Source organism: Crotalus tigris, unplaced genomic scaffold (assembly GCF_016545835.1).
Source record: "Crotalus tigris isolate CLP2741 ecotype Arizona unplaced genomic scaffold, ASM1654583v1 scf7180000024309.744930, whole genome shotgun sequence".
Classification (NCBI taxonomy): Eukaryota; Metazoa; Chordata; class Lepidosauria; order Squamata; family Viperidae; genus Crotalus; species Crotalus tigris.
The window spans coordinates 628,516-656,480 of record NW_024100481.1 but is presented as its reverse complement, the minus strand read 5'-3'; the positions used below and the strand labels follow the sequence as shown (position 1 = coordinate 656,480).

Here is a 27,965-nt window from a genome sequence, read left to right as displayed (position 1 = left end):
TCCAAAGGGAGTCACGCCTGAGAGGGCAGGGCGGAGAGAACGGGCAGGGAGAAGAAACGAAGCGAGACGCGGAGCTGAAGGTAAGCACGGGCGGGCCGGAGGGTTCTGCGGCGGCAGGTGGGCACGGCGCGGCAAGGCAGCAGGCTCTGCTCGGGGCGCTGGCAAAAGGCGCACCCAGGAATGCGGCGCCGAGATAAAAGACCCAACGCGCCGACCTGGGGTCCCCATACTATCTCCTGCGCGCCTCCCGATACCGCGCTTGGCACGCGGAACACGGAGTGCACGCAGAGGTGTCTCAGCGCGCGTGCCCTCAGTTCCGCCCCGCCCGCGCATGGCCGCCGATGATTTGCCCCCGGGCCGCCGCCAGCTCTCTGAGGGTCTTCGCACCGCCGGCGCGATTCGGAAAGAAACCACGGCTCCCTTTCTTGGCCCGGGCAACGGGGAAGCCTCTGTGAAGATCTGGCAAGAGATTCCTCGGGGCTCCCCAGGTCTGTGCCCCTCCCACCCTTCCCTCCGAAAGTCTCATTCATTCACCAGATCCACGCCTCGCCTCTCCTGCGCCTTTCTCCTTCTCGTTCTCCATTCATCCATTCCGCTCTCATTCATTCAGCCACAGGCAGCCATTCACTCGCTCACTCGACGGGCTTATTTCCGTTTCGCGCAAGCGCGGAACTCCCCTCCAATCCTGCTCGAATTTTATGAATGAACATTGACGTCAATAGAGCCCCCCACGTGGGTCGGGCTGGAAGTACAAAAGCAGCAGCCCAGCCCTGCCGCTGTTCAAGGTGCTGAAAGGCTATCCGGCAGAGAGCGACGCCCGGGAAAGGCAGGCAGGCGGCGGCGGCGGCGGCGGCGGAGAACGGGCGGACCGGCGAAAGGGTGGAGTCCCCGGCGGCGCAGCTACACCCGAGCCGATAACGCGCTCCTCCCTCCCGGACCACAGAGAAACGTGGGTGAGCGCTGGTGGGTGGGCGGGAGTGCCCTCTCCCAAGAAGAGGGGGGGACGACAACCGCCCCCCCCGGCCTCGCCCATCCACCGGGGGGGGGGATTGCTGGGAAGGGGAGGCGAGGGAGCCAAGAGATCTGGCGTCAGGAAAAAGCCGGTCGGCGGGGGCTCCCCGTCGCAGGGGACACTTGGGTGGGTGAGCCCGGACTGCGGGCGATGAAGCCAGATCGCCGAGCCTTCGGGAGGGGGACGCGGCCAGGGCAAGGGAAAAACTTGCGTCACTCCGGAATTCAGGCGGGAGGGACCCCAATGTATGAACCCGGCTAACTCGGGCGCAAAGGAGAAGGGGGAGGGCGGGCCCCCCGGAAGATCTGCCTCGCGTTGTTGTTTTCTGAAAAGCAGGAAGGAGGAGTGGCGAGGCGAAGGGGAAGCCTCCCCGAGGGTCTCCGAGGAGAATGGGGAGGCGTCGCTCGGGGTAAACACTGCGGAAATCGCCGAGGCTGAATCCGGGGGGCATGAGAGGCTCTGGGGCGCGGCCGAGAGGTCGGCAGGCCGAAGTCGATCCTAGAGGAGGAGGGGCGAAAGGGCGCAGGATCTCAGCAGGGGATCTGAAGGGGAGGGGGTCGAGGCTGCGCTTCCCCAGCACTCCCCGCCAGCAAGGGCGGTGGGTGTGGGAACTGCAGAGCGGTCTGGTGCTCCTCTGCTGGGGGGGGGGGGAGGAAGGGGAAGCTGCTCCTTCCCCCTTCCAGAGGACCATCCGCACCAGTAGCTGGCTGGGGGGGCTGGCTGGGGGGGTGATAATTGGGCCAAGGGAAGCATGAGCTGCTCCTTCCAAAATCACGAAAAGGGGCAGAGACCAAAGCATCACATGTCGGGTCCATCTCCTCCCCCCCCCCCAAGAACTAGGTGAGACACAGGAGAAGCCCATTCTATGAAAAGAGGATTTCGTTCTGGGGGGAGGCGTCCACTCCCAGAGGATTGGGCTGAACGAATGAGTGACCCGGATGGGTTGGCAAGAAGCAACAAGAACAGAAATTCCTTTCAAAGGAGGAGCCCCCCTCCTTCCCCCCTCCCCCTTGCCAACACACACTGTGGATAAGGCAGGAGGTGTGAGTGCAGACCTGGGCGGGGGGGGGAGGAGGAGTACCATCTTCCGTGGAGCAATGCCCCTCCGTGGGGCAGGGAAGGCGAAGACTGTGGCTCTCCCCAGCTGCAGCCCTTCTGAGATCGCTGTTGAGGTCTCCTCGGAGATCTCCTGCCCCAGCCATACCACGGCCAGCCCTTGCGAGTGAGTGTGCCCACCAGGAGGACTTCCGACACAAGGGGCCCGGGAAGAGTGCTTGTTAGCAGGCCCACCTGCAATCCGTGTGCCCTGCACAGGGAACCCTCCGTTAACTGTGCAGCTGGCCCAAAAGCAGCTAACTGGGGGAGGGGCGTTGTTAATGAGAGAATAGGTGGCCATCTAACGGGGGGGGGGGGGAGGTGTCACCTCACCTCTGACAGAAGGCCCAGCCAGCTCCTTTTGTCAATGGTTCTGGGGGCCACACTGTTTTTATTGCTCCTGGGACACTCAAGCCCTGACCTTGCCCCTTGTCTGTCTCCCCCCCTCCACAGGTCATCCAGTTGTGCATCATGATGGTGTGGCCCCAATCTCTCCGCAGAGGGACACGGGTCCTTTTTCTCTGCCTTTTGGTGCAGTCCCGTCTCCATCTGGCTGCCCTCCTCCCTGAGGGGTTGGAAGGCCAGTTGGGCGAAGCTCCAGAGGCGGCCAAGAAAGAGTGGACAGAGGTGGGCCCGGATGACGGGCAGCAGAAGGGCAGCAGAGAGGAGCTCTTCCAAGACTTGGATCCCAAGGCCCTCGCCGCTGTCCTCCTGCAAGCCCTTCAGACTGCACCCCAGGGCTCCAGGGAGTCGCCCCTCAGCCCCCAGTCCAGGGCCGATGAAGAACGCATCCGGGGCCAGACCAGGAGCTCTGATGTGCGGCCAGAGAGCCTGCAGGGCTGGCCATCCAACAAGGACAGAGATCAGCCACAAGAGGGGAAGGCCCAGGAGGCTGAGAAAAGGGCCTCTGACCAGCAGGAGCTAGAGAACCTGAAGTCCATGTTGAAGGAGCTGCAGCACTTCAGCCCCACCGACCAGCGAGGGGAGCCTTCCTACCGCCATCTGGCGGCCCCCTCCGAGTCTCCCCAAGGGCCCCGCCCTGACGACGTGCTCAAGGAACTAGAAGAGTACCAGCAACTCAAGCCCCACACCAAGCGCAGGGCACCCCCTCAGGAGCCCTGGGCCGGAGCCCGGAAGCTGAGGCAGCAGCAGCATCTGGAGCACCAGCTCCTGCAGCGCCGCTATGAGGAGCTGGCCGAGAGCCGGAAGCAGGCGGAGGAGGCCCGCCGGGCTGCAGCCGAGGAGGAGCGCCTGGCAGACGTGGCCTCCGACCTGCTCCTCCAGTACTTGCTGAAGGATGGTGAAGAGGAGGAGGAGGAGGAGGGGCAGCGAGGGGCCAATGCTCAGGAGGAGTCAGAAGGAGGAGGCGGAAGCAAGGTGGCCTCCCTCCTCTTTGGAGACGGGGAGGACAATGTGGCGGAAGACAAGCGATCCAACGAGACCCCGGAGGTGGGGGAGGAGGAGGAGGAGGAGGAGGACATAGATCCGAACACCATTGACCGTTTGATTGAGCTGTCCAGCAAGCTGCACTTGCCTGCCGATGACGTCATTGATATAATCAACGATGTGGAGAAAAAGAAGAAGGAGGAGGGGGAGGGGCCCGAGCCCCGCAGCAAGGGCAAGCCGTTGGGGGCTCCCTCCCGCAGCAAGCCCAGGAAGGCCCCTTCCCACCCCAGTGTTCGCCAAGAGGCCCGCCCTGTCCCCAAAGCCTTCCGCCCCACGGCCTTCCAGACGTACCGCCACCTCCCCAAGCAGGAGGAGGCCGCCTGGAACGAAGTCCTGAAGGGGAACGAGTTCCCTGTGCCCAAGCGGTACCAGGCCAAGGACGGAGGCACCAACCACGTCTCCAACCACATCAGCCCCCGGACTTTCCAAACTCCAGCCCGCCACCACTACCGCCACCTGCCGGGCCCCTCGGTGCCACGGGACGGCTACTATGACATCCAAGCCCACGACGAGGACCTGGAGAACTACCTGGAGAACCTGCTGATGAAGCACCCCAAAGTTTTCTAGTGAAGGTGGCAGCAGCTGCTTCTCCCCCCACCCCCACGCCCACCCCCTCAAAGAAACTTGGCCACTCACAGTGTTTCTGACATAAATCTGGGTTCTTGCATGATTCAGGAGAACCAAGTCTCCCCACCTGGTGGAAGGTCCCAGGATCCGGTGCCTGGGGGAAGCCAGCCACCCTCCCTTTTCATCCGACTTCAGAATAGCTGCCCCCCGGGGGGAAAGGGGAACTTCCCTTTCTCCATCCTCAAACCTAAAGGAGCCTCTCTGAGCAGCCCTTCCCACAGACTCTTTAAGCCTCCCCCCCCAAGGCAGTGCAGCCAGAGGCCTTCGCAAGAGCAGGACAAATCATAGGCCCTCTCTTCCCAGGGCAGGGTCAGGTGAAAATGCCGGTTGCATCATGACTCCTCTGAAGCTCCTGGTTACCCCTCCCACCCTGTCTGGCAGAACTCTGGAGAAAGCCACGTTCCATGGCACTCGCAGAAAGAATTTGCAGAAAGGAATCAGGAGAGAGACAGGAAGTCGGGTGTGGTGACAAAGGCCCACCTCTTAAATGCTCCCTCTTCACCCGCCCTCCCATGTCTCAGATCAGACCCCTTGGCCTCTCCCACCCCCATGAAGCCTGGCAAGGCAGACAAGCCAGTCTAGACCACCAGGCAGCCCAGGGTGGGTTGGGGCTGATCCTGAAGTATGGGTTGCAGCAGTGGTCAATTCCAGCTAGCTCTAGACAGCGACTTTGAGGGATGGGGCTTCTGTCTTCAAGAGACAAGGAGAGACAGCAGCCAGTGAGGTCAAATTTTTGGCTTCCCCAAAATATAATTATTGGACTTGGGGCAGGGGGTTGTAATGGAACAACTTGTTACTGAAGAACTCACCATCTGTTCTCCTCCTCCTCCTCCTCCTCCTCCTCCTCCTCCCATTCAGAGTCCCAATGTCCAATTCTCAGAATCTGCCTGGACAAATCACTGTGGTTTTCTTGGCAAAATCTTTTAGAAGTGGATTGCCATTTCCTAGGGCTGCAAGAAAGTTGCCTAGGTGGCTTTGTGCCTGGCAGGACTAGAACGCACTCTCTCCTGGTTTCTAGCCTGATACCTGATGCACACACTAAATTGGTTTCTTTCATCTGCTTTTTGTCACAGTCTAATCAGTGAGCAGAAGTGAATTCCCGCCAGTCTCATACTGCAGACCCTCCTGATTGGCTACAGGGACATTTCAAACCAACCCAAAAACTAGAAAGAGCTTCAGGAGCAGCTTCTTGAGGCCTTCTCCCTCGAGTATTCCCAGGTAACAAGAGAGTGCCTTAGGAGCACAGCCTGAACCTGCTAGCCCAAGTCCTTGGTGTCTGTTTATACTTTCCCCCCTACCATACATTGGCTTTTTTCCAGCTAGCAGAGAAAGGGATCTCAAGAGATGCAAACCAATCTTTTCCAAAGTGGTCAAAGGGCAGGAAATAAGGCTGGGCAAAGATGGCTCCAATGGCATCTGCTGATTTGGCCGGTGTGTTCTTACATTCTGTGGATTACAGATCCAAGAGAGGCTTCCTCACAGAACGGAGATTGGGCCTCCAATTCTGCCCTTGAGTCAGGCTGCCTCCGTTATGGAAAAAAGTCTGTATCTCATAACTGGGACGGCAGCACGGGGAGGGCGCAGAGCAGGGTGAAGGGAGAGGAGGGCAGACCTGGTCTCCTCTGGAGGGCAGAGGCTCCTGTAGCCTCATTCCGCTCTCCAGAGGAGTCTTCCTCCTCCTGGCTGCCACCTGACCCCATTGCTCCAAGAGGCGCCCTCTGGCAATCTGGGGCAGCCGGGCCCTCGTCCTCGGCTCCTAGGCGGGTGATGGACAGCAAGGAGTCACGTGAGCATCACGCTGGTATTCTGCACCCAGAGCCAAGGGACCCTCCAGGGGGTGGGGAGGTTGGGCTTGAGCATGCTTCAGTAGACCCGCTTGTGAACATTCATGACCATCCAAAGCTGCCTGCCAGAGGGATCTACCTGGGTGAGCACTAGAAGGCTGACGAGGTTGTGGCGAAGGTGGCAGTTTGCACGTGTGTAAGAATTTTCCACTGACATCAATCCTAGAGTGTGCAAGTTTCTTCAATTTGTGGTGTCCAGTCCTGTACAAACAAGCAGAAGTTGCTTTGATGTCTGGTCCATTTTGTTGTACTTGAAATAAAACACATTTGCCCTGTTGTAAATAGCATGTCGAATTACTAGTTTTGCTAAGAAATAAAAGCAACTATTTTATTATGAGTTACTCTCATTATTTGCAAATTGGTGGGCTACAGGCCGGATGGGCCTCTGCCCCCCAATACAGGATCTGAGAAACTTAAAATCCTCACTACAACTGGCCCAGGGAAGGGCCGCGACACGGTACTTTCCCCAAGTAGCTGCCGAGTGTCTGCAGAGTGACAAGTGCCAGCCACTCTCACCTGGCCGACGGCCCTTCAAATCCAAGCAGGGCAGAGAAACCGGCCTCGGGCACTCAGGGGCCCCCGGAGACCTTCCAGAGAAAGCCCCCCTTGCTCTCCAGGCGGTTCCTGGAACCAGCACCAACTGTGAAGCCTTGCTTGCCACATCGGAAGGCGAGAGAGGCCAGCAGCTGACCTGGAGCAGGGGGGGGGCTTCCAGTTTGCCCTGCTGCCCAGGATCTCACTTGAGAAAGGAGACAGCTCTGCTAGGAAGAGCCGGAAGCCAGGAAGGAAGCACCCCACCCACCTTGGTGATGGGCACAGCAGGGAGCGGAGAGACCCCAGCATAGGGACGGGTGCTGGGGGAAAGGAAGCCTCAAGAGGGACCCTGCTGGGAGGCCCACAAAAAAGGGATGGGCAGAGGTGGCCGAGTGACCGCTCGTGGGCTCCACCTCAGCAGCTGCCAACAGCCCCCCTCCAAATGGCCGGAGGAAGGTTGGCAGCCATGAGGCCGGTTCAGCTGCCCCCGGCCCTCTCAGCAGGGACGCCTTCCAGGCCGGCTTTTGGACCGCTGGATGGCTCTTGCACAGGCTTCTAGGTGCCCCCCCAGGCCTGGTATAACGTTCTGCCCCCCCCCCATGTAAAACAAGTTGCTGAAGCCATGGAGCCGTGGGCATCGCCTGCCTGACAGAGCAGCATTCCTGGAGGTCTGGCCGGCTCTGGCCCTTCCGCCGTCCTTAAGGTTAGGCTAGCCTGACTGCAGACGTGCGTTTTTGTGATCAGGATGGAGACAGAGGTGGAGATATACACAAGTTGCTTTTAAAAAAAAAAACAAAACTGTGGGGTTTAATCTTCATATCCTGCCAAGTCAGCTGTGAGATGGGCACCATGCAAGTTGGAGAGAGAGGACATTCCATCAAGGAACCCTGAAACTGCCTTGTCCGTTTTCCTGCCTGTTTCTCAGCTGGGAAGTAACTGTCACATTAAGCCCCAAGATGTTGGCTTTCAGCACTACACGGCGCCCATCAAGGTGAGGGAGGTCAAGGGGACCTTTGTCTCCCAAAAAGTAGAGAAGGGAACTAGGGGATTAGCCATTTTGGATCTAATTCTCACTAACAGAGATGAAATGATAGACGGTGTTGAAGCCATAGGAACCCTGGGAGGAAGTGATCATGCAATATTAGAATTCAACATTATAGAAGCACAACCAATAGAACACAGTCAAACTAGAGTCTTGGACTTCAAGAGAGCTAATTTCAATAAACTTAGAGAGGGCTTGGGAAGGATTCCATGGATGAGAATCCTCAAGGGGAAAACAACTCAAGAAGCTTGGGAAATTTTGAAAAATGAGATAATAAAAGCACAGTCTAGCACAATACCAACAAAGAGGAAAAATAACAGCTCTCAAAAGAAACCAGCATGGCTGCATAAAGAACTCTCTGACAAATTGAAAGATAAAAAGGACAAGTACAGAAAGTGGAAAGAGGGGAACATAACTAAGTCAGAATATCAGCAAATAGCCCGAGCCTGCAAAGATGAAGTGAAGAAAGCCAAGGCTCAAAATGAACTAAGGCTTGCGACCAAAGTCAAAAATAACAAAAAAAGCTTCTTTCAACATGTAAAAAACAAGAAAAAAGTGAAGGAAATGATTGGTCCATTAGTGGGTGGAAGTGGCAAGAAGGTGACAAGCAACAGGGAGAAAGCAGAACTATTTAACTCATTTTTTGCATCTGTCTTTACACAAAGGGAAAAAACAGACCAACCTATCAAAAATAGTGCCATAAAAAACAAAACAGAAACACAAGTTAAGATAGGCAAGAAAATGGTTAGGAGCACCTGTCCAGCCTAGATGAGTTCAAATCGCCAGGACCAGATGGATTACACCCCAGAGTTCTCAAGGAACTGGCAGATGTGATATCGGAGCCACTGAACTATATTTTTCAAAGATCCTGGAACACAGGGGAACTACCAGAGGACTGGAAAAGAGCTGATGTAGTTCCCATCCTCAAAAAAGGAAAAAAAATGGATCCAGGAAATTACAGACCTATCAGCCTGACCTCAATACCTGGGAAGATCCTGGAAAAGATAATCAAACAACGAATCAACGAACACCTAGAGGCAAACAAAGTCATTACTAAAAGCCAACATGGGTTTGTCAAAAATAGATCATGCCAGACAAATCTTATTGCATTCTTTGACCAAGTGACAAAATTAGTGGATCAGAGGAATGCTGTGGACATAATTTACTTGGACTTCAGTAAGGCATTTGATAAAGTAGATCACAACCTACTACTTGACAAGATAGAAAAATGTGGGGTAGACAGAACCACCACCAGATGGATCCGTAGCTGGCTGACCGGCCGTACTCAGCGAGTGGTCCTCAATGGAACTGCATCTATATGGAGGGAAGTGTGTAGTGGGGTGCCCCAGGGCTCTGTTCTGGGCCCAGTACTCTTCAACATCTTCATCAACGATTTGGATGAAGGGATAGATGGGGAACTCATCAAATTTGCAGACGACACCAAGCTGGCAGGAATAGCCAACACTCCAGAAGACAGGCTTCAGATACAGAAGGATCTGGACAGACTTGAACACTGGGCACTAACTAACAAAATGAAATTCAATGGTGAAAAAAGCAAGGTTCTACATTTAGGCAAGAAAAACCAAATGCACAAGTACAGCATAGGTGGCACCATGCTCAATAGTAGTAACTGTGAGAGGGACCTCGGAGTCCTAGTAGACAATCACTTAAATATGAGCCAGCAGTGTGCTGCAGCTGCCAAAAAGGCCAACACAGTGCTAGGCTGCATTAACAGAGGGATAGAATCAAGATCACGTGAAGTATTAATACCACTCTTCAATGCCTTGGTAAGGCCACACTTGGAATACTGCATCCAGTTTTGGTCACCACGATGTAAAAAAGATGTTGAGACTCTAGAAAGAGTACAGAGAAGAGCAACAAAGATGATTAGGGGACTGGAGGCTAAAACATATAAGGAACGGTTGCGAGAATTGGGTATGTCTAGTTTAACGAAGAGAAGGACAAGGGGGGACATGATAACAGTATTCCAATATCTCAGGGGCTGCCATAAAGAAGAGGGAATTAAGCTATTTTCCAAAGCACCTGAAGGCAGGACAAGAAGCAACGGGTGGAAACTAATCAAGGAGAGAAGCAACCTAGAACTAAGGAGAAACTTCCTGACAGTGAGAACAATTAATCAGTGGAACAGCTTGCCTCCAGAAGCAGTAAATGCTCCAACACTGGAAGTTTTTAAGAAGAGACTGGACAGCCATTTGTCCGAAATGGTGTAGGGTTTCCTGCCGGAGCAGGGGGTTGGACTAGATGACCTCCAAGGTCCCTTCCAACTTTACTATTATTATTATTAGAGTCCTCTCCTCAGGCCAACCCAGCCCCCTGAGCCCTCCCCCCCCGGCGGCTGGAAGCGGGAGCCCCCCAGGGAGGGACCTGCAGAGCTGCCCCCCATTCTCCGTCTGCCTCTGGGCTGGCTGAGAGGAAGGAGAAGTGCCCTGGGCCACCTGGGCACTGAGGAGGGGGCTCCCACTGTCAGGGCAGCTTCTCCCGGCTGGCGTCACTGAGCAGCCCCGGCATTCAACCCAAAGCCACGCCGCTCTCCCTGCACCTCCGGCCTTCCGCTCTGTCACCCCCTTGCCCGCACCAGTCCTCCAGCACCCCAAGTGCCCCCAGGCCAGGCAAGATGCTGTGTGGCAGGAGGAATCAAGGGGTGCTGCCCCCCAAGGCTTACTTGGCCCGGCCCTCCCCGCCCCGCGTAGAAGGTCTCCAGGGCCAGCAGCAGGTGCACCCTAGCCGATCCTCGTACCCCCACTGGCAAAGCCGCGGCTGGGACCCCTGGCCCAGGAGGGCCCCACCCTGGCAAGAATTGAGCGCCGGCAGCTTTGAGGCTGGCTGCCACTGCTGGGATCCTGCTAGGCATAAAAAGACCATCAGGCAGACTATTCCAGACACATTTTATTCCAGAAACCCCAGGAAGAGCTTCCCTGCCCCCGTTCCTTGGGTCAGAGAGAAGCGCTGGCAGGGGCGGAGTGCAGAGAAACACACACACACCTCCAGCACCCGGAGGGCCGCCTTCGGGGGCAAGGAAGCTGCCGGTCTATGGCGACCTCGGAGCCTCCCGATGCGCCCCTCCCCAGGGGTGGGAGAGAAGGCGGGCGCCGCGGGCTCTGTCGGAAGGCAACGCTGCAGGTGCGAAAGGGGGCAGGAACCGACAACTGGCCGATGAAGGCAGTCGCAAGAAGGTCCTTTCACTACCGCCATCCGGGACCATGATGCAAATTGCCCTGGATCCCGTCCCCGAGTCGGGGGGCTGCAGAGTTCGGCTGCCCACCTGCCGGAGCCTCATAAGTCGGCATTTGCAGAGCTTGAGGGGCAGTGGAGGAAGGGGAGGGGCAGGGTGGCGAGGGAAGACGGCCTGAGGTTCTGAAGGGAGCCCCACTACGCCAGCCCCATCTCCTCCAACACACTCCGGGGAGACTCGTCCTCCTGCAGGATGGAAAGGGAAGGGGAGATCAAGGCGGAGAACTCGGCACGCCACCAGCAAGCCCCCTCCCAGAGACAGCTCTGAGAAGGCACTCTGCACATGCTCAGCCGTTCCAGGTGCCTGGAGGAGCCTGGCGCCCCATGGTCTCAGAGGAGCCTGTTGGTCCTGGCTGCTCTCCCCCCCCACTGTTCGCACTACGGCTCTGCAGCAGCCCCCACCGACTGCGTGGGAGAGAGAGTGACTCATGGCATGCAGCAGCCAAGCACCTTGGGGAAGGAGTGGGGGAGAGTGCTCCTCCCCCCCGTCACTGGCAGTGGGTGCAGCAGAGCAGCCTGCCTCCCCCCTCCCCCCTCAGCCCCTACCTCCTGCAGGAGGTCTGCCTGTTCAATGGCCTTCAAGACGCTTTTCTTGGAAGTGTCCTGCACCTCCCCCCCCATCAGGAACTCGTCCAGGATGAAGTAGGCTTTTTCGAAGTTGAAAATGATGTCGAGTTCACACACCTGGGGGGAGGAGCACAGGCAGGGAGGGCTTTGCTAACCATTCTTGGGGAAACAGAAGTGCCCCCCTCCCCTCCCCGGGCTGCCAGCCCAATTTCTGGCTTGGAGGACACACAGCTGGTCGTTAGCAGGCCCAGCAACGGCCACGGTTCCAGAGGTCATGAAGGTGTGGGGCAGGGACAGGGGGGCTGCCAAGAGCTGGCCTGGAGCAGTCCTGTTGTGTGGGGCACATCAGCACAAGGAAGGAAAGCCACAACTCCCTCTGACTCACACTGCCGAAGTATTTGTCTAGTAGCTCCACGTATCGATGGATGAGTTCCAGAGTGATCAGCTCGTTGTCCTGCCCCTCGATGGCACAGCAGAAGTACAAGCTGGCATACCTGGGCCAGAGGACAGGAAGGAGGGGCCGTGAGTCTCTCCCTTGCCCCACAGCATCCTCCTCCTCCTGAAATATCAAACAACATTTGGGGAGGAGGCGGATGGAGGACCCCCACCATTGCCCTGCCTTCTTATTAGCCAGAGCCGCTCAGACACGCCAATGGCCCTCTCCCCCGGGGAGCCCTTACCGTCTTTGGGAGGTAGCCCACCCCAACGGGCGGAGCACCACCCCCTCCTCAGCAGAGAAGCTGCGCTCTCTGTCCAGAGCAGCACTTAAAGACCAGAAAGAGACCTGGCTGGGGAAAGGAGCCGTCTGACACATGCAGCCCAGCGGTCTTTGAGAGGACATGGGAGGCACAAGGCAACTGAGCGTAACAGAGCTCTTGCTGCCCTGGGACCCCCTCCCAAAAGGGAGGGGAGTGGGCAGGGCTCGGCCCTCTGCTGTCCCCCAGCATGCACAGGAAGGGAAGGATAAGAAAGCACAGAATACGGCTGGCTGTGCTGGATGTCCGAGCGGCCCTCGGTTCCACCTGGCAAGGAGGCCTGATGAACAAGGCTGGACCCTCTTCTCGTCTGGGGGGGGGGGAAGCAAGGCCTTCCCGGAGGACACCCCCCCCCAGTTCCCCAAATAACCAGGCTGCTTCTGGCTCAAAGCGAGGAGGAGGAGGAGGAGGAGCAGCAGAAGGCTTTGCAGGCCGGCTCCTCCTCCTGGGAAGGAGTCACCTTTTGTAGACCACCTTCAGGTCCCGCCATTCCAGGAAGCTGCACATCTTGGGCTTGCGCGCCAGCACCACCTGCATCAGCTCCCGGACCGTCTTCTTCTTGTCCTTGTCCGAGGTGGCCAGGTACCACTTCTGGAGGCGCAGCTTCCCCTGCCGGCTGAAGAGCAGCATGAAGCGCATCTGCAGGGCACAGAGGGGGAGGGGGAGGGGTCAGCGCCCCCCCCCCAGCCTTCCTTCCGCCCCGCGGAGGCCCCTCTCGGCCAGCGGCAGGCGCTGGGCAGCGGCTCCCAGGCGGCCCCCCGACCGCGGGGGCGAGCGGGGGGGGGGAAGAACCGCGTGCGGCCACCGGGAGGTCCGTGCCTAGAACCCCGGGTGGGCGGGGGAGCACAAGGCGGCCTCGGAGCGGACGTGCGGGGGGGGCAGCCTCTCCTCCCCCCCAGCCCAGGCGCGGACGAGGTGGCGGGGGGAGGGGGGCCTCACGGCCGCGGGGAAAATGGGGGGAAGTGCAAACGCCGCCGCCTCCAAAAGCCACCTGGGGGGCTCGGCCGTCCCTCGCTCCCCCCCAGCCCAGGTGCGGCTCTCGGGGCGGGGGCGGCCCGGGGATCACGCCCGCCAGAGGCCCCGCTGCTTCGGCCTTGCTCTGGGCCGCCCGCCTCCCCGAAGGTCCCGGAGAGCCGCGCTCGCCTGGCGGGCCGCTCCTGCTCGTCGGGCGGCGCCCGAGCCCTCCCCGGCCTCACCATGGCGGCGGCGGGGCGTCCCTGGCGGGCCCGGCAGCCGCTTCCTCTCCGCCCTAACCTGCCCAGGTGCCTCCGCCCGCGCATGCTCGTGGCGCGCACTTCCGGGCCCGGGCGGTTGCCTGGAGACGCGGGAGACGCCCTACCGTGACGTCAACGGGAGGCCGCCCGGCTTCGCCCCGCCCGCTTCCCGCCCCCCGCCCCGCCCCGTGGCTGGAAAGCAAAGCAGGCGAGTCGGTCGGTTGCCCATCGCGGTGTATTTTTATGTGCAAAAATAAAACAAAATATCTGCATATATTAAGTCTTTCTTTTTAGTCCCAAAGTGCTGCAGTCCAGACGGCTCTTGTTCCGGAAGAGGAGGAGGAGGAGGGACCGTGAACGGCCGTGCCCGGGCGAGGCTGGCATCCTCCTCTCCCCAGGACAGCGGCTGGCAGAGCTCCCCTGCGCCTCGGGGCCTCCTCCTGCCTGGACCTTCGTCTGCCCGTGGCGACTCGCTGGGTGCCCGGTTCTCGCGCTGGTGCCCTGGATGCCAAGAGCGGCGGGGCAGGTGAGGGAGACGGCCCAGCAGAAGCGGCTTCCACGAAGAGGGTGGTGGGGGAATCATCCTGCTGGCGTGGAGCCTCCCTGGGCAGGCAAAGAAAGGCCCTCCTTCGCTTCAAAGGGATGTCGGGCGCCAGCAGGGCAGGGGCGCTCAGGGCTCCATCACCTGCCCTGTGAAGAGGACGCTGCCTGCAAGGAGGAAGAGAGGTGCTACGGGGGCCAGTGGCGGGTGGGGCAAGCGGAGCCGCCTCCGCCCTCTTCCTGGGGTGGGGGGGTGGGGACACAGGCAGCCAAGCCAAGCCTGGCGCTGGGTGCAATCCTGGTTCAGGTGAAGCCCTCCTTTATTTTTCCCTGGGCTCCTGCAACCCCCGGGAGAGAGGCCCCTGCAGTCTTTGGGGGGAGGAAAGGGTCCTCGGTGGGCCTTACCGGTTGGGTTGTGCCGCACAACAAAGAGGAAAGGCCGGTCCAGCACGATCTCCAAGGGCGCCATCCGGGCATAGACGACGGCAGCTGGAAGGGAGGGAGGAGAGCTTAATGGTCAGTGGGCACCAGTGCCACCCTCCGCCCACCCCCTCCTGAGGCTCATGGGAGGAGTCATGGAGCGACCCACTTTGGAGCAAAACCAACCCCGGGCATATCAGGGAGCCTCAAAGCGAGAGGGGGGGTTGTTTGCTGCCAAGAAGTGGGTTCTGCTCTGCCCACAGAACTGGGCAGAGAACAGCGCCTGCAGTGGTCCAGGATACCCACCTGTGGCAGAAGCAGCCTTGGTACCACTCTCATTCACGTCCATCTTCACTTTCTGAAGCGCCTGAGACACAAAGAGGGCATCCCGCACTGCAAAGAGAGAACAGGACCCGTGAGCGTGGCCCCGACCCCCATGTCCTCTGCACGGGCAGCACCTCTCTCTTGGGCTGGTCCAGTGCCCGGGGGGTGCCAGCCAAAGCCACAGCAGGATACTCCAAACTTCCGGCCTACTTTGGCCGGGGGGGGGGGTCTGGGCTCTCTCGCTCCAGAGCTGATGGGCTCCAGGGAAAGCACTCTGCACACTCCCTGGGATCTCCTTCCCCCCTCCTGGCCTTGGGCCTTAGCTCTGCCAGGCTCCCTGCAGCCAGTGGGCAGCAAGTGCCCCACCTGGAGGGTGACGAGCCAAGGGGACATGGGGGGGGGAGACCCCAACCTGAGAGGCGGCTGAAGTTGGCCTTCTGGCAGTCAAACATGTCCGTCATGCCCAGGGCTTCCAGCGGCCCGCGGAGGTCAACTTCGCTCTCCAGAGAGAACCTGCAAAGAAGGAAGGGTCAGCGAGGGGCAGGAGGGCCTCTGCGGGGTTGGTGGCTTGAGCCAGTCCCGAGTGACCCCTACTTGGGTAAGACGAGGAGCCGTGTCACGGCGGACATGTTGCCCTTCCACTCCGCAATGAGCCGGGTGTCGATGGCAGCCGCCAGGGCCGAGAGGGGGGCGTTCAGCTGGAAAGGGGTGGCGATGAGCAGGCTCAGCGTCTCCCCCTGGTAGGGCAGTTCGATGACATCATAGCTCCCCTGCTCCGGGAGGGAGAACTCGCCTGGAAGAGACGGGAGGGTGAGCACCAGATTGGGGGCCCTGCACATCCTGACCCCAGTACCCTGCACATGTTCAGAGAAGCTCCCTCGGGCTGACTCAGGCCCAAAATTGTTCCAGCCCCATCTCTGAAAGGAGAGGCCTCCTCACCATAGTGGAATTCGGCCGTTTGCTCCATCATGGGGACCGCAACGGTGCTACCGTCCAGCTTGTGGAAGATGCGCTGGCGAGTGGCGGCCTCCGGGAAGGGAAGTCGCCAGAGGCCTTTGAAGTGGATGGCGTTCACCAGCACCAGGCGTGTCATGGCACCCAGGGCGCCCTCCTGCAGGAAACCCTGGATCATCCCTGAGAAAGCAGAGACGGGTGATGGGTGGGCAGGGCAACCTCTGCTTCCAGGCTCAGAGGTCCTTAGGCGTGAGTCCGGGCCCAAATCAAGCACCCCACCCGGCTTTTCTAGCCTGGGGACCCAGGGCAAAGTCTGCCCGGTTCCCCAAGGGTCCTTCCTGCAGCTCCCAGGGCCTCCCCAGGCTTGTCCTAGGAGCTCTCCCTGCTGCTGCTCACCATTGGTGTGCTGCTTTACCCAGGCATTGACAATGTCACGCGCGCGGGCAGTCTCTGAGAAGTCCACCTGCTTGACCATCTGGTGAAAAATACGTTGGAAGCGCAGCATGAAGGTGGGCACCAGTGGCAGATCGCGCTGCACAAAAAGGGCGTCTGCCATCTCCACCATGTCTTTGCTCCGGGGGTCGCTCAGGGTCTTCTGCAGCAGTCGTAGGGCTCGTGGGATGCCCCATTCTGTGGGGGAGAGCATATCCTCAGCTCCGCTGGAGCCAGGCCCTCTACTGACCTCTCCCAATGAACGCCAGCAGGGACGGTCAGCTGCTCTGGAGCGAGCAGAGTTGGCCTGCCAGAGGGTGAGGTGGGGCCTTCCTCCTCAGATGCTCGGCCCTTCAGGCAGGATCTGCAGGCAGTTGGGGTCAGCCACAGGACCTCTGCTAGCCCACCTGTTCATGCTTCCAGGCTGCGCAGGTTGGGAGGTCAGACGCCCTACTAGGCTGCCCCCCCATCTCCTTTTTCCCAAAGAGCAAACCAACAAAGTGAAGTGGTGCCCCCACCAAGCAGGGCACCCACGCCCCTCCCTCCCCCCTGCAGTCGCTCACCTTTCAGGCTGAACCTCATGGCATCCTTGATCTGGCGCCGGGTGTTTCCCTCCGAGGCCACCTGGAGCATGGCCACCACGGAAGCCACGCCGTGGGGGGAGAAAGCCAGGTTCTGGTCTTTGGAGGCCTTGGACGCTTCCCGAAACACCCGGAGGCCGAAGTCCGCGGAGAGCTGGGCCATCCGGGCCACCTGGTGGCCAGAAGGGGCGGGCGCGGCACGCGAAAGGGCCAGGCAGGCCAAGGACAGGAGGGACCACAGCTCCATCCTGCCGAGAGAGGAAGAAGGTCAACCGGCGCCATCCTGGCCGACGCGGCTCCGGCGACCCACAGCGGGCCCCGGGGGGGGGGCTGCCGGCTGCCGCCTGCCTCTTATCCCGGGCCGGAGCAGGCCCGCCGAAGCCACCCCGGTTCCGTCCTCAGAGGAGGAGGATGGGGGGACCTCCTCCGCCAGGCCGATCAGGAGAAACGGCCGTCCCCGGGGCTGGCAAGGCGGGAGCCCCTCCGCCCTCGGCGCGTCCCCGTTGCTTACTCGGCTCTCGGGACGGCCGTGTCTGGGCTCGGTGCCGGTGCGCTCCCGCTTGGCTTTTTATGCGCTGCGCCCGCCTGCCAGGAAGCCGGGAGGAAGTCAGCGGCGGGCGCCGCCCCTCCCCCCGCCCCCGCCGGGCTAAGCGCCGGGCGAGCAGCCGCCCCCTCCGCGAGACCGACGCTCGGCCCGGCACGCGCCCGGAGGGAGAGCCCGCCCCCCAGCCCGAGCAGCCCGGCCTCCGCCCCCTCAGGTGCCTCTTCGGCGGAAGGGGGGCGTTCCGTGGGGCGGCAGCGCGGTTCGGCGTCCTCCCAATCGTGGACGGAAGCCCCGGGAGCCGGCGCGGGAGAGAGCGCTCGCATCCGGAAAGCGGGCTTGCCCGCGGAGCCCTCTCCAGAGAGGCAGGGACGGCCCGGGAGGGATCCGGGCGTCCGGCCTGAGCCGGCAGGGGGCCGCGGCCGACGGGATGGCCGAGGCAATCCTGAGCTGCCTCCGCACCGGCGCTGAAGCTGCGCCGGTCCTCTCCGGGCGGCACTGACCAGATTGCAGCCGGTCTGTCCTCGGAGGGTCCACCTGCGAGAAGGCCGTGAGGAGCTGCAAGGAGGGCAGAGAACGAAATCTAGGAAGACAAGAAGTAGGGATGGGCGGCCTGGCTCTCTCGGAGGGGAAAACCTGGCTTGTCTATAGTGTCAGCGGGCAAGGCAGCCACCCACAGAGGGAAGCAGCATAGAGAAGGCCCAGACCCGAAATGAGGAGAACTTCCTGGCCACAGGAGCCTCCTGCAGTTGTGGGCCTCTATTGCAAGCGGCTGGGCAGCTCTTTGCCTGGGATAGTCTGGGAATTCCTGCTTTGGGAAAGGCTGGACTAGGTGACCTCCAAGGTCCCTTCCAACCAGGTGAGTCTCTGAAGAGAGCCTTTCCTGGAGCATGGTCTGAAGTTGACTCTTGTCCCGCTGGGTGTCACGGGATCTGCTCTGAGGCTTCTTCTGGTCCCATTTCCCTGCACTGCCAGGAGCAGGGAGGCCCCCGGGCCCCAGGGTTCCCTCCTGGGCCCTGGACTCGGGGCACAAGGGTTCAGGGAAGGACTGCGGCTCTCCCCACCCCCACCCAGCACGTTTTGCAATCTCCGCTCAGCATTTTCAGCTCCTGCTGCTAATCAGCTTCTCGGGATGATGCAGCCTGAAGTGGCTGCTGCTGCGGGGGTGGATTTCCCCCTGCTGGGCCAGGATGAACCCAGTCTCCTTTTGGCCACAGCGTCATCGTTCCTGAACGCTTGGAATCTCTCTCTGCCCCGTCCGGCCGTCAGCCAAGGCTCTTTGGTCAGACGGAACAGTCCAAACATGGGGGTGGGAGAGGAGTTCCGTTTGTGGCCGGGAAGCCCTGGCTGGCCCCAGGCAGGGAAGGGTCAGGAACCAGGCAGCGAGCACTCCATGTGCCTTCTGCGCAGCTGGCACCCTGGCTGTTCCCCAACACATCTGTCCCTCATGAAGCAGCATCTGGAGAGGAGGCCGGGTATCGGGGCGCCCTGGGGCCATGCTGGGCCCAGTGTTGGTGGGCGGGAGGGGAAGGGCAGCCTGGAGGCACCGTTTCCACCAAGGGCCCCTGCTGGTCAGCACGCTGCTCTGAGTGCGGGGGAGTGTGGCCAGCAAAAGGACATTCCAGGCTAAGTGGTCATCAGTCCCAACTGACAGTGAGCCATCCAGGGACTGACTCTGCCAGGTTCCCAGGCGGCCCATCTGCAGCAGGAGGCGAGAGGAGTGGAGAGCGGGGGGAGGGGGGAGAGTGGGGGGGGCGCCATCCAAGCAGAGCAGGGTCCTGCTCCTCCTCCTCCTCCTCCTCCTCCTCCCCCTCCTGGGATGGGAGGAAAGTTGAAGCTTGGGGCACCAGCACCGGGAGCCCCCTTGCTCTGATCTTGGCTTGGCCTTCTGAGCTCCCCTCCTCTTAGCTTTATGACCCCCAACACCCCATGAAGACTGAGGTACCCCCCCTGCTCCATTTCTGCTGACCACCAACTCTACGTTTTCACTCCAAACTTTGAGCCCTTTTGAGATTCAATGTGCCCAACCAAAAGGAGGCCTCTTACCTGCCCCCCCCCACCCCACAGGAGGCCAGGCTAAACAGACCGAAGGCTAGCTGCCCTCTGGCGACGGGGGGGGGGCTGTCTGTGAGACAAAGGGGCCACCTCCACTTGAAAGCCAGCAAGCCCCATCTGTGCAGCTGCCCGGCTGAGGCGGAGACCTCACTGGGACGAAGACCTCCAGTTGCGGAAGCTTTCTCTGGGAGAAGCAGCCGGGTCTTCCCATTGTGGCCGCTGCCTTTGGCACTTGGCCCCTTCTTCGCCACAGGGATGACCTCCGAGAAGGTCCTTCCTTGCTGGGCCCTCCCAGGAGGACAGGGTCAGCAGCTGCCCCTCAGGGCTGGCAGGGGGGAGGTCACGGCTGCCGCTGGCTCCACTTGTATAATTCGGCCTTTGAGCCCCTCGTCCCCTGCACCCCCACGCCCACCCAACCATGGGAATGAGCTGTCAAAGAGTCCCTCCAGCTGTAAGGGGCGCCTGGCAGGCCACAACAGCAGGTGGAGCGCCTTGCCCGGCCAGGCCTTGGCTCGGTTGCTGCACGGCATGTGCCCGTCCCTTCCCAGCAAGCTCAGCTCAAACTCACTCAGGCAAACAGACTCAGCCGCCCTGTTCCCAGAGACACCCCAGCAGGAGCAGAAAAGAGGCCTTGGGCTGAGCCACGTCAGACATGTTGAAGAGGGGGTGAGACTGGGCAGTTCCCCCCCCCCGTAGTGTCAAGCATGGTCTCCCCACCACTGTTCTCTTCCTGGGCTGCCCCCCTGCATGGGCTCTGGGGCTGCTGTCAACCAAGAAGGAGCACCCCAGCCCAGCCTCCAGCGGGAAATGTCGGTCAGCCCGCAGAGGAGCTGCCCATAGCCTTCCTCCCCCCCCCCCGTCTAGTGGCAAGCGTATTGGGAGATCGGGAGCACCATGTTGGGGAAGGCGGGCTTTAACATGGTTTTGTGCAGATCCAGACTTGAATGTGTGTCTCCTCCCTTGAAGGAGCCGCCCTGGGTTCCTGCCTGCATCCCAGTGCTGCTAGAAAGCGCCAGATGGCTGGGGGCCAGGCCGTCTGACGGACCGCCCCTCCCCAAACATCTACCCTCTCACCAGGGCAGGAAGGCAGGGCATGTTGCCAGGTGGGGGGAGGGGAATCTGGTGGGACCCAGGAAAAGGGCCTTCTCTGCACCAGCCCCCTCCTTTGGAGCCCCATCCCCCCCGAGATAAGATTGCCCCCCCGTGTGGCTTTTCAGCAAGGCGATAACAGTGTGGGGGTGTCGGTGGGCCTGGGGACCCCATTCAGAGCTGATCAAGTGTTTGATTCTGTGGATTCTGCCGTGGGGTGGGGTGAGAGTTAAATTGCGGATTTTTAACTGGATTTTTAATGTTGCACGCTCCCAGGATCACTGTGTGTATAAATTTGTCTAATAAATAACATAAAAGAGCTCTGTGTGGGCTGAGCCAATCTAGGAAAAGGTTGTTGTGACTGGACTTGAACTATGTTTCCACCAGCCTCTCCCAGTCAATCCTGTGGGGGGGAGCACCATGACTCACTCGGGCCGTCTCGGAATTCCCTGTGGCCTCCAGGTGCCCCCTGCCCGGCTTTATCTTCTGCCCAAGACCTCTGCCGTCTTCCTGTTTGCCCCCTTCCCCTGCTGAGGCCCTGGGTCCCAGGTGCTTCCTCTCCCGCCAGCCCTTCCTGCGGCTCTTGGCCTGGGCCAAAGGGGTTGGCCCCGGAGGGCTCCAGGGGAGGAGAGTGGGGGGGTCACTCCTGAATGCTCTGCGGCTGCCCCGCACTTGCTGTCTCTGTGGACCTTTTGAGAGGAAAGGGGGCCAGAGGGGGAACCCTCAACCCACCTTCTGGGCGCCCTGGCATTGCACGCTGCAGACGTGTGCCAGGGTACCCCAGCCAGCAGAGAGCGGCCCAGGGCAGAGGTAGGGGCCAGCAGACACAGCCTGTATCACCCTGTCTCCTCCTCCATCTGTCCCTAGAGGGGCGCTCTGTCATTCACAGCCCCCCTGCTTTGCTTCCACCCACCCACCTGACCTCTCACCCCCTTCCTTGGCCCAGCCATCGCAGTAGGAAGGCTTCCTACCTAGAGACAGAGTCCCCCACTCCATTTGCAACTGTAGGGCTGGGCCCAGACAGGTGCCCCCCCCCAGCATCCCCAAAGCAGCAGCCATGGAGTCAGACAGCCCCTCCCTCCCAACAGAGCCAGACGGGCCCGCAGGGCTCCTTCTAACACCAGGAGTTCAGCGTGACTGGCCCCAAAGGGGGTGGGGGAGGCGGGGGAGGGGGACAACTGAGTCATGCCTGCAGCAGGAGAGGCTGCTGCCCAGAAAGGCAACACAGAAGCAGCACTGAGTCCCGGCACAGTCCAGTCGCCACTCTGTGCCCATCAGAAGGCCCTGCTGTGGGGAGAGCCCCAGCTTCGGAGACTCCACCAGAGTGCAGTGGGGGGGGGCTTGTGGAGCCCTGAGGTCGAAGGTAGAACTCCTGTCCGGGATCGTCCCTGCCTCGTTCATGCCCCCCCCCCCCCCGCTGCAGACTGGAGGCTGGCTGGATTGGCACAGGGTGACCCCCTCAGCCTGCCTCCCCATGAAGCGTGAACATCTCCCACCCTTCTGGGCTACCCATTTCCCGGGCAAAAATGGAGCAGGGCCTGGATCCAACCTGGCAGGAGGTGGGCATTTGGCAGAGTTGGCTTATTGTACAAAGTCCAATCTGAACTGATTCTGGGTGGGGTACAAGACAGCCCCCAAGTGCCCGTGGGGGTTCTCCGTCCTCCAGGTCCCGGTTGTCCCAAAGGTGCTTTCCAGGAGGCAGCTGGGCTGTCTTTTTTTCTTCGAAGACGTTTCGCTTCTCCTCCAAGGAGCTTCTTCAGCTCTGACTGGATGGAATCCTTCCGTTCCCCACCATCCAGTCAGAGCTGAGGAAGCTTCCTAGAGGAGAAGTGAAATGTCTTCAAAGAAAAACAAGAAAGTCCAGTTGCCTCCTGGAAAAGCACCTTTGGGAGCCCCCAAGTGCATTCATAAAACCCTCCGATACCTCCAACTCTACCTCCCCTTCGGACACGGGCCAAACAGGAAGAGAGGCCTGTTTTCAGGAGGCCCACGGAGGGGGAGGAGGGGGGAGACCCTCTGGACCACCAGGGGCCCACCGAGGGGAGGGGGGCCTCAGGCAGCTCGTGGCCTCTGCCTTCCACGCAGCAGGCTTGTGGCTCCTGCCTGCTCCAGTCCACACATGCCCCCGAGCCCGTGTGCAGTTCGGGGTCTGAGAAACGAGCGGCTGTTTGCCTTTCCCCCTTAGGGCCAGTCGGAGGGTGCTGGGCCCGGAGGTCCATAGAACCGGCACTTCCTGCAGTGGGCAGAAGGGACCCCAGTCGCCCCCCCCCCGTTGGCTCCTCAGGAGGCTGGGCTGCTGGCCACCCGGCTGCAACAGCACGCCGGAATTCAGGATTATGCAACTGGTTGGGCAACTTGCGGTTGGCTTCATGTGCGCACTCCATTGTGTGTCACACAAAGCAGGGTGGTTCCTGCTTTGGTTTCGGGGGATTTTGCTGATTAAAAGCCTCCAAAGGAGGAACTTCATTTCCAAAGCCAGCTTAGCACTTCAGAGAAAGTTTGGGGGGGGGGGGAAGCGGATCCTTCCCTGCCGGGGCAGCCCCTTCCAGGCTGGAGTTCCCTGGACAGCAAGAAGGCCCAGCTGGTCCTCTGCGTAAAGGGGAGGGAACGGACGGGGAGCAAGAGCCCGGCATGTGGGGAGAAGGTCCCTGGGTTAGAAGGCTAGAGACACCAAACCAGTGTCTAAGCCAGCAGGGCAGCTGCTGTTGCTGCAGCCTTTGGGCCATTGATGGGGAGGGAAGGGGGGAGGAATCCCTTGGATGGTGGTTTCTTCTTTGTCTCCCTCCCATTCCCTCCCCTCCTTTGAGCACTCTGGCAATTTCCCTCCCTTGGAAATTTCTCTGTCCTCCTGGGCCACTCTGCCTGTGCTGACCCCACCCCCCTAGTTTGGGTGGCAGGGTTTCCTGGGTGCAGGGCAAGCCCTTCGTGGAAGAGCTCAGGACCTGCTCCAAATGAAATCCACCTGGCAGCCCCACAAGGCAGACGGGAGCCGGAAATCTGCTCCCCAGGAACCCTGAAAGGACTTTGTGGCAGTAGCAGAATCTCGCTAGCCTGCTTGAGCTGCCCCAGCCGATTCCCCCGTTTGGCTCAGGGCCGGGCCTGCCCCCTCCGCTTTGTTGCTTGGGCGTTTCGGCCCCTTCCCCCCCACGCACAAGACCCTCTTCCCGACGCTCTAGCTAGGGTGGGTGAGGAGGCAGAGCCTGCGGTGGGTCCCGGCCTCCCCCAGAGCCCTTGGGGGAATGTCCCAGAGGGTGGAAAAAGTCAGGAAGAGGCTGGGCAAGGAGGACTTAGTCATAGCTGCTGTTCCAGGATGGGCTGTTTGTGTTTGCTGTCTCTTAGCAGCAGCAACAGAGGGTTCCAGGCCAGCCACCTTCTCAGCCACACCTGACCAGGAGCGGCAGGTAATTCAGCGCATTAATGAATAAATGAAACAGCCCAAACAACGTCTATGCAGATAATTTCTTCTGGCATAGCAATGCTTTTTTAAAAAAAATGAACAAATGAAGGAATGAGTGAGTGAAGGAAGGAAGGAAGGATTTTTGTTTGTTTATTTAAACTAATTTATATGATCACACATTAAGGATTATTGCATCCTTCAAACAAATGAGAAGGCGAGCATGGCTGGTCTCCCAAGGGACGTTCAGAAGTAAAACCCTTATTGGCTCACTGGGATGCCCTTTGACCCCCCACCCCACCCCCACTTCTTCCCTGTGATGTCAGCGTCCACAGAAGATGTGCCTCCCTCTCTCCCTCCAGCCAGTCTGGTGGCCTCTCCGAGAGCAGACTTTGTGGCACCCATTTCTGTCCACCCTCAGCATTGTGTGAAGGGCCGTGTCTCCAGAAGGCTGGACTGGGGTGCTAGAAGAGGCCCAGCCTTCTGGAGACACAGCCCTTCACACAATGAAGGGTTGAAGGGGGGCCTGAACACTCTCCCCCCCCCATCTCGGAGCCAATCTACCGCCAAAGGACGTCTGCTCCCATCTGGAACCCTGCAGACGTGCCTTCCCCGGGGCCTGCTCCCCGTTTACTTGCCCTGGTACTTGATCTTAAAGACATGGATGGTGCCGTTGGTGAGGGCTACCACAAAATGTCCGTCCCCGGCAATAGTGACCACTCGTGGCTTGAAGATGCTATTCTCTGTTGTGAGAAATGATCCCAGCTCTTCCCCGGCCTCTGAAAAGGCCACAATCTTGTTCAGCTCCCGAAGCACCACGTAGACGATCCCGGGGGCATCAGCACAGACGCTGCCTGGTTGAGACCCACTCAGCTGCTCCTCCTGGTATTCGGTCACCAGATCCCCATTCCTGTCGAGCAGCACCACGCTATGTCGGTACCAGTCAGATGCCACAAATCCCTTTTTCCATCTGCCCAGGAATACCAGGCACCTTTCGTGGGAGGCCTCCGGCACAATCTTCTCCAAGAGTTCTCCTTTCAAGTTGAACACCTCCAGATGTCCCGCCACAGACACGACCACGCAGTTCCCGTCACAGGTGGTCACTGCGTGGCTGGCCTGGCCCCCCTTGAGTGCCTTTTGCCACATAATCCCCCCCGTTTCATTTAAGACGTAGAGCTGGGATCCGGCGGTGAAGACCGCCTTGTTGCCCACAGCAGCCACGCTGAATGGGGCCACGTTGCTCGGCACCGGGATCGTGCCCTTGAACTCGCCCTGCAGAGAGAAGCGCTTCAACTTCTTGTTCTCCTCATCAGCCACGAGGATTTCGTTGGAGCCGAACGGGAACAAGCCCGTGATCTGTGGCCGCTTTTTGTCCGTTGGGACTTTCACCCAGAAGCTGCAGAAGAAGACGGGTTTTGGGATCAGCCCAAGGCTTTCCCCACTTGGGGCCTTTTCCTCTCTGGAGGCGTCCCCCCCTTCTGCTCCCTGAGGCCGCTGCTGTTGCTTCTGCTTTTTTTCCTTCTGAGCCCGTTGGGTGGAATCCCCCATGCTGCACTCAGGGGTGGTTGTCGCGGCCTTCTCGTGAAACTCCAGAAGGAAAAGGTTGCAGCCATAGAGGAGGTCTGGCTGGATGTGGAGCTTGGGGACCTGCAAGGTGAGGGGCTCCCAGGAGAAGCTCTGCAACTGCCTCAGCCTCTCGGAGATCATCTGCTCCAAGGACACGATCTCCACCGCTTGGCCCAGATTCAGCACCTTCCGGGCGAAGGCCACCGTGGTGGAGGCCACCTGCTCCTGGAAGCCCAGCTCAGAAAGCAGCAGCTGAGAGGCCTCCTTCCGCTCCTCCAGGTAGCCAGAGAGTTGGCCCAGGACCTTTTCCTTGTGGCTGAGCAACTGTTCCACGGCCTTGGCACATGTCTGCTCTACCACGATGCGGATGTTCACGTTCCACGTCTCCATCTCCTGCCTCTCCTTCTCTAGGTTGACCTTTGCCTTGGCGAGGAGGTGCATCTTCTCCTCCACCCCATCCAAGAGGCCTGTGAGGATGGGGCGGCGGGCTTTGGCGGCCTCCGACAGGGGCAGGCACGGGTGCTCCAGGTGAGGGCCCAGACGGCACTCCCGGCAGAGGGCAGCAGCACAGGTGACGCAGAAATACTGCAGGTCTTCATCCTTGTGCTCTTTGCAGCGTGAGGCCTGACGCTTCCGGATCTCCTCGTTGTACTTCCCAGAGCAGTAAGCCTCCATGTCTACCAGGAGGTGGTCGTGGGTAAGCCGGGAGCAACGGTGCCCGCGGGCACAGGCCTGACACAGGTGGTCGGCACAATCGATGCAGTGAGACACAGCGACAGAGCTGGCATCTTGGCCAATGAGCGGGCACAGGCTGCAGGTGGCCTTGGCCTCCTCGACCGGAGGCACCAAGTCCAGGAGGCCGTTGATGAAGAAGTTGGTCTTCAAACCTTCAACGCCGGCTGGGAGAGGCACCACCTCGCGGCATTCAGGGCACCGCAGCTCCTGCTTTGACCCACCCAGCAGCTTCTTCAGACAGTCCTGGCAGTAGCTGTGGAGGCAGGGTAGGATTTTGGGCTGGCAATAGTGCTGCAAGCAAATGGTGCAAGTCAAGAAGCTGCTGGAGAGGGTCTCCCAGAGGGAGGATGCTCTGGCAGCCATCTGGCCACCTTCCGTCCAGAGAAGCAGGGGATGAAGAGGAAGCCCACCCCGGCCTGTGCCTGGAAGAGGACGACAAAGAAGGGAGGGTGGAACCACGTCCAAGCAAACCCCCACACATCCCCATCCCGGCCTGCTCAAGCGGTGGCCATGAAGCAGAGGGGCTCTGGGACCCAACCTGGTTTCAGCCCAGGCAGAGGGAGCCGAAGGTGAGGACCAGTGGCCGCCAGTCTCAGTCAAGGAAAGCTAGCGGCCCTCGCTGTCCCTGGGAGCCAGCCCTTCTTGCAAGCCCTTCTGGCTGGCTCAGGGAGGCCCCTTCCCCTTCAGGAAGTCCCAGCATGGCTGTAGCACCTGCTTCCCCCCGCCCGCCCCCCGCAGACCCTACAGAATCACAGACCTTGGGGGTCTTCTGGCCCGGCGCCCTGCTCAAGCAGGAGACCCTAGGAGAGTCCCCAGGGCGCTGGCAGCGCAGGAGGAGGCTTCTCCGCTGGGAGCCTCGGGCGGGGCCCTCAGGGCTGGAGGGCTCCTCCTCTCCTCGCCTTGCGGGGCAACCGGGGGGGGGGGGGAAGAGGCCACTATCGCCACCAAGTACTTTGTAAGGGCGGAAGCAGAAACGAAACCAAAAGAAGCTGCCCCGAGGGCTCTAAGGCGCGCGCAAACACTGGAAGGGAACAGACCCAAAGGCCGGAGGGGAGTCACGATTCTCCATTATGACCCCCTCAGGGGCCCAGAGTCTTGCCCGGCCCACCCAGGCGCCAGCTTCCCTTGCAGCCCTCTTGCCTCAACGCGGCCTTTGCTGACAGCCGCGCCAGGTCAAGCGACTTGGGGGCTGCGGCGTTTCCTTCTCCGCTGCTCCGGAGCTCGTCCGGAGGAGGGTCTGCTGCGAGGGAGCCCAGGGCTGGAGCCCTGGAACGCCTGGGGGAGTCTGCTTGCGTTGAGGATGGGGGGGGGGCCTTGGGGCCATAGGAAAAGACAAGCCACTCTGGAAACACTCGCAGCCTCTCCGCGTGGGCTCATTCCGTCGCATCCACTCCGGCTTTTCCACCAACCCGGCCTCTCTTCAGTGCCCGGTTGCGGGGGGGGGGGTTGCAGGGATGCAGACAGGGCGCCTTGAAGGGCTGGGTTAATTCTTGGGGGGGGGGGGAGATGTCCTCACCAAGCTCGCCCCTTCCTAAGCCCGGTTTCTCCTTTTGCTTTTGCGTGTTGCCCGAGTGGGGAGCCGTGATTGCCGTTGAACAAAAGGGGCTAGTCGGAAAACGGCCTCCCAGACTCGCCAGGGAGTTCGCTGCTTCCTCGCGAGGCCCCTGCAGTTGCACAGGGATAGGGGGGACCCAAGCCCTCACTTCCTGGCAGGGGCCACGGGTGGACTTTTGACTCGTGGAACAGTTGTCTCCTGTGCAAGCAGCTCTCGCTGAAGGGTGCTGCGGGCGGGGGGGGGGAGGGCAGGTCCACTGGTTGCTCTGGGGGGGGCAGTAGTACAAGCCGCTCTGACTCTTTGCGCCCCAGGCCCAGGTCAGGCCTCCCCGTCCCACTTCCCACCCCTCGGTCTGAGGACGAGCGCTTGGGGATGGAGGGGCGGCGGGAGA

The 27,965-nt window shown here is 60.4% G+C and overlaps 4 protein-coding genes across 4 annotated transcripts; 1 reads left to right on the top strand and 3 right to left on the bottom strand.

Annotated features, from left to right (window-relative positions):
• VGF (VGF nerve growth factor inducible) lies at positions 1-6,301 on the top strand. The gene is made up of 2 exons (XM_039324886.1): positions 1-80; positions 2,561-6,301. The coding sequence occupies exon 2, from the start codon at positions 2,579-2,581 to the stop codon at positions 4,118-4,120; it is 1,542 nt and encodes a 513-aa protein (XP_039180820.1). The 5' UTR covers positions 1-80; positions 2,561-2,578; the 3' UTR covers positions 4,121-6,301.
• Positions 6,302-10,489: 4,188 nt separating this feature from the next.
• AP1S1 (adaptor related protein complex 1 subunit sigma 1) lies at positions 10,490-13,500 on the bottom strand. The gene is made up of 5 exons (XM_039324865.1): positions 13,371-13,500; positions 12,635-12,813; positions 11,805-11,913; positions 11,399-11,536; positions 10,490-11,038 (listed from the first exon to the last, which is right to left on the bottom strand). Exons 1-5 carry the CDS (start codon positions 13,452-13,454, stop codon positions 10,991-10,993), a joined length of 558 nt encoding a protein of 185 aa, XP_039180799.1. The 5' UTR covers positions 13,455-13,500; the 3' UTR covers positions 10,490-10,990.
• A 105-nt stretch (positions 13,501-13,605) lies between these two features.
• Positions 13,606-17,293, bottom strand: SERPINE1 (serpin family E member 1). The gene is made up of 9 exons (XM_039324883.1): positions 17,151-17,293; positions 16,622-16,887; positions 16,023-16,256; positions 15,612-15,806; positions 15,267-15,465; positions 15,085-15,185; positions 14,655-14,741; positions 14,334-14,417; positions 13,606-14,096 (listed from the first exon to the last, which is right to left on the bottom strand). Exons 2-9 carry the CDS (start codon positions 16,884-16,886, stop codon positions 14,059-14,061), a joined length of 1,203 nt encoding a protein of 400 aa, XP_039180817.1. The 5' UTR covers position 16,887; positions 17,151-17,293; the 3' UTR covers positions 13,606-14,058.
• Positions 17,294-23,846: 6,553 nt separating this feature from the next.
• TRIM56 (tripartite motif containing 56) lies at positions 23,847-26,917 on the bottom strand. Its single transcript, XM_039324818.1, has 2 exons — positions 26,777-26,917; positions 23,847-26,441 (listed from the first exon to the last, which is right to left on the bottom strand). Exon 2 carries the CDS (start codon positions 26,380-26,382, stop codon positions 24,349-24,351), a length of 2,034 nt encoding a protein of 677 aa, XP_039180752.1. The 5' UTR covers positions 26,383-26,441; positions 26,777-26,917; the 3' UTR covers positions 23,847-24,348.
• Between the last annotated feature and the right edge of the window lie 1,048 nt (positions 26,918-27,965).

Coding starts and splice junctions, on each gene's coding strand:
- TRIM56 (XM_039324818.1), bottom strand. CDS start 26,382: ATGGCTGCCAGAGCATCCTCCCTCTGGGAGACCCTCTCCAGCAGCTTC.
- SERPINE1 (XM_039324883.1), bottom strand. CDS start 16,886: ATGGAGCTGTGGTCCCTCCTGTCCTTGGCCTGCCTGGCCCTTTCGCGT. Junction 15,807..16,022: donor GGTAAAGCAGCACACCAATG/GTGAGCAGCAGC, acceptor CTGCTTTCTCAG/GGATGATCCAGGGTTTCCTG. Junction 15,186..15,266: donor CGGCTCCTCGTCTTACCCAA/GTAGGGGTCACT, acceptor CCTTCTTTGCAG/GTTCTCTCTGGAGAGCGAAG.
- VGF (XM_039324886.1), top strand. CDS start 2,579: ATGATGGTGTGGCCCCAATCTCTCCGCAGAGGGACACGGGTCCTTTTT.
- AP1S1 (XM_039324865.1), bottom strand. CDS start 13,454: ATGCGCGGGCGGAGGCACCTGGGCAGGTTAGGGCGGAGAGGAAGCGGC. Junction 12,814..13,370: donor GACGCCCCGCCGCCGCCATG/GTGAGGCCGGGG, acceptor TGTGCCCTGCAG/ATGCGCTTCATGCTGCTCTT. Junction 11,537..11,804: donor TAGACAAATACTTCGGCAGT/GTGAGTCAGAGG, acceptor TCCTCCCCCCAG/GTGTGTGAACTCGACATCAT.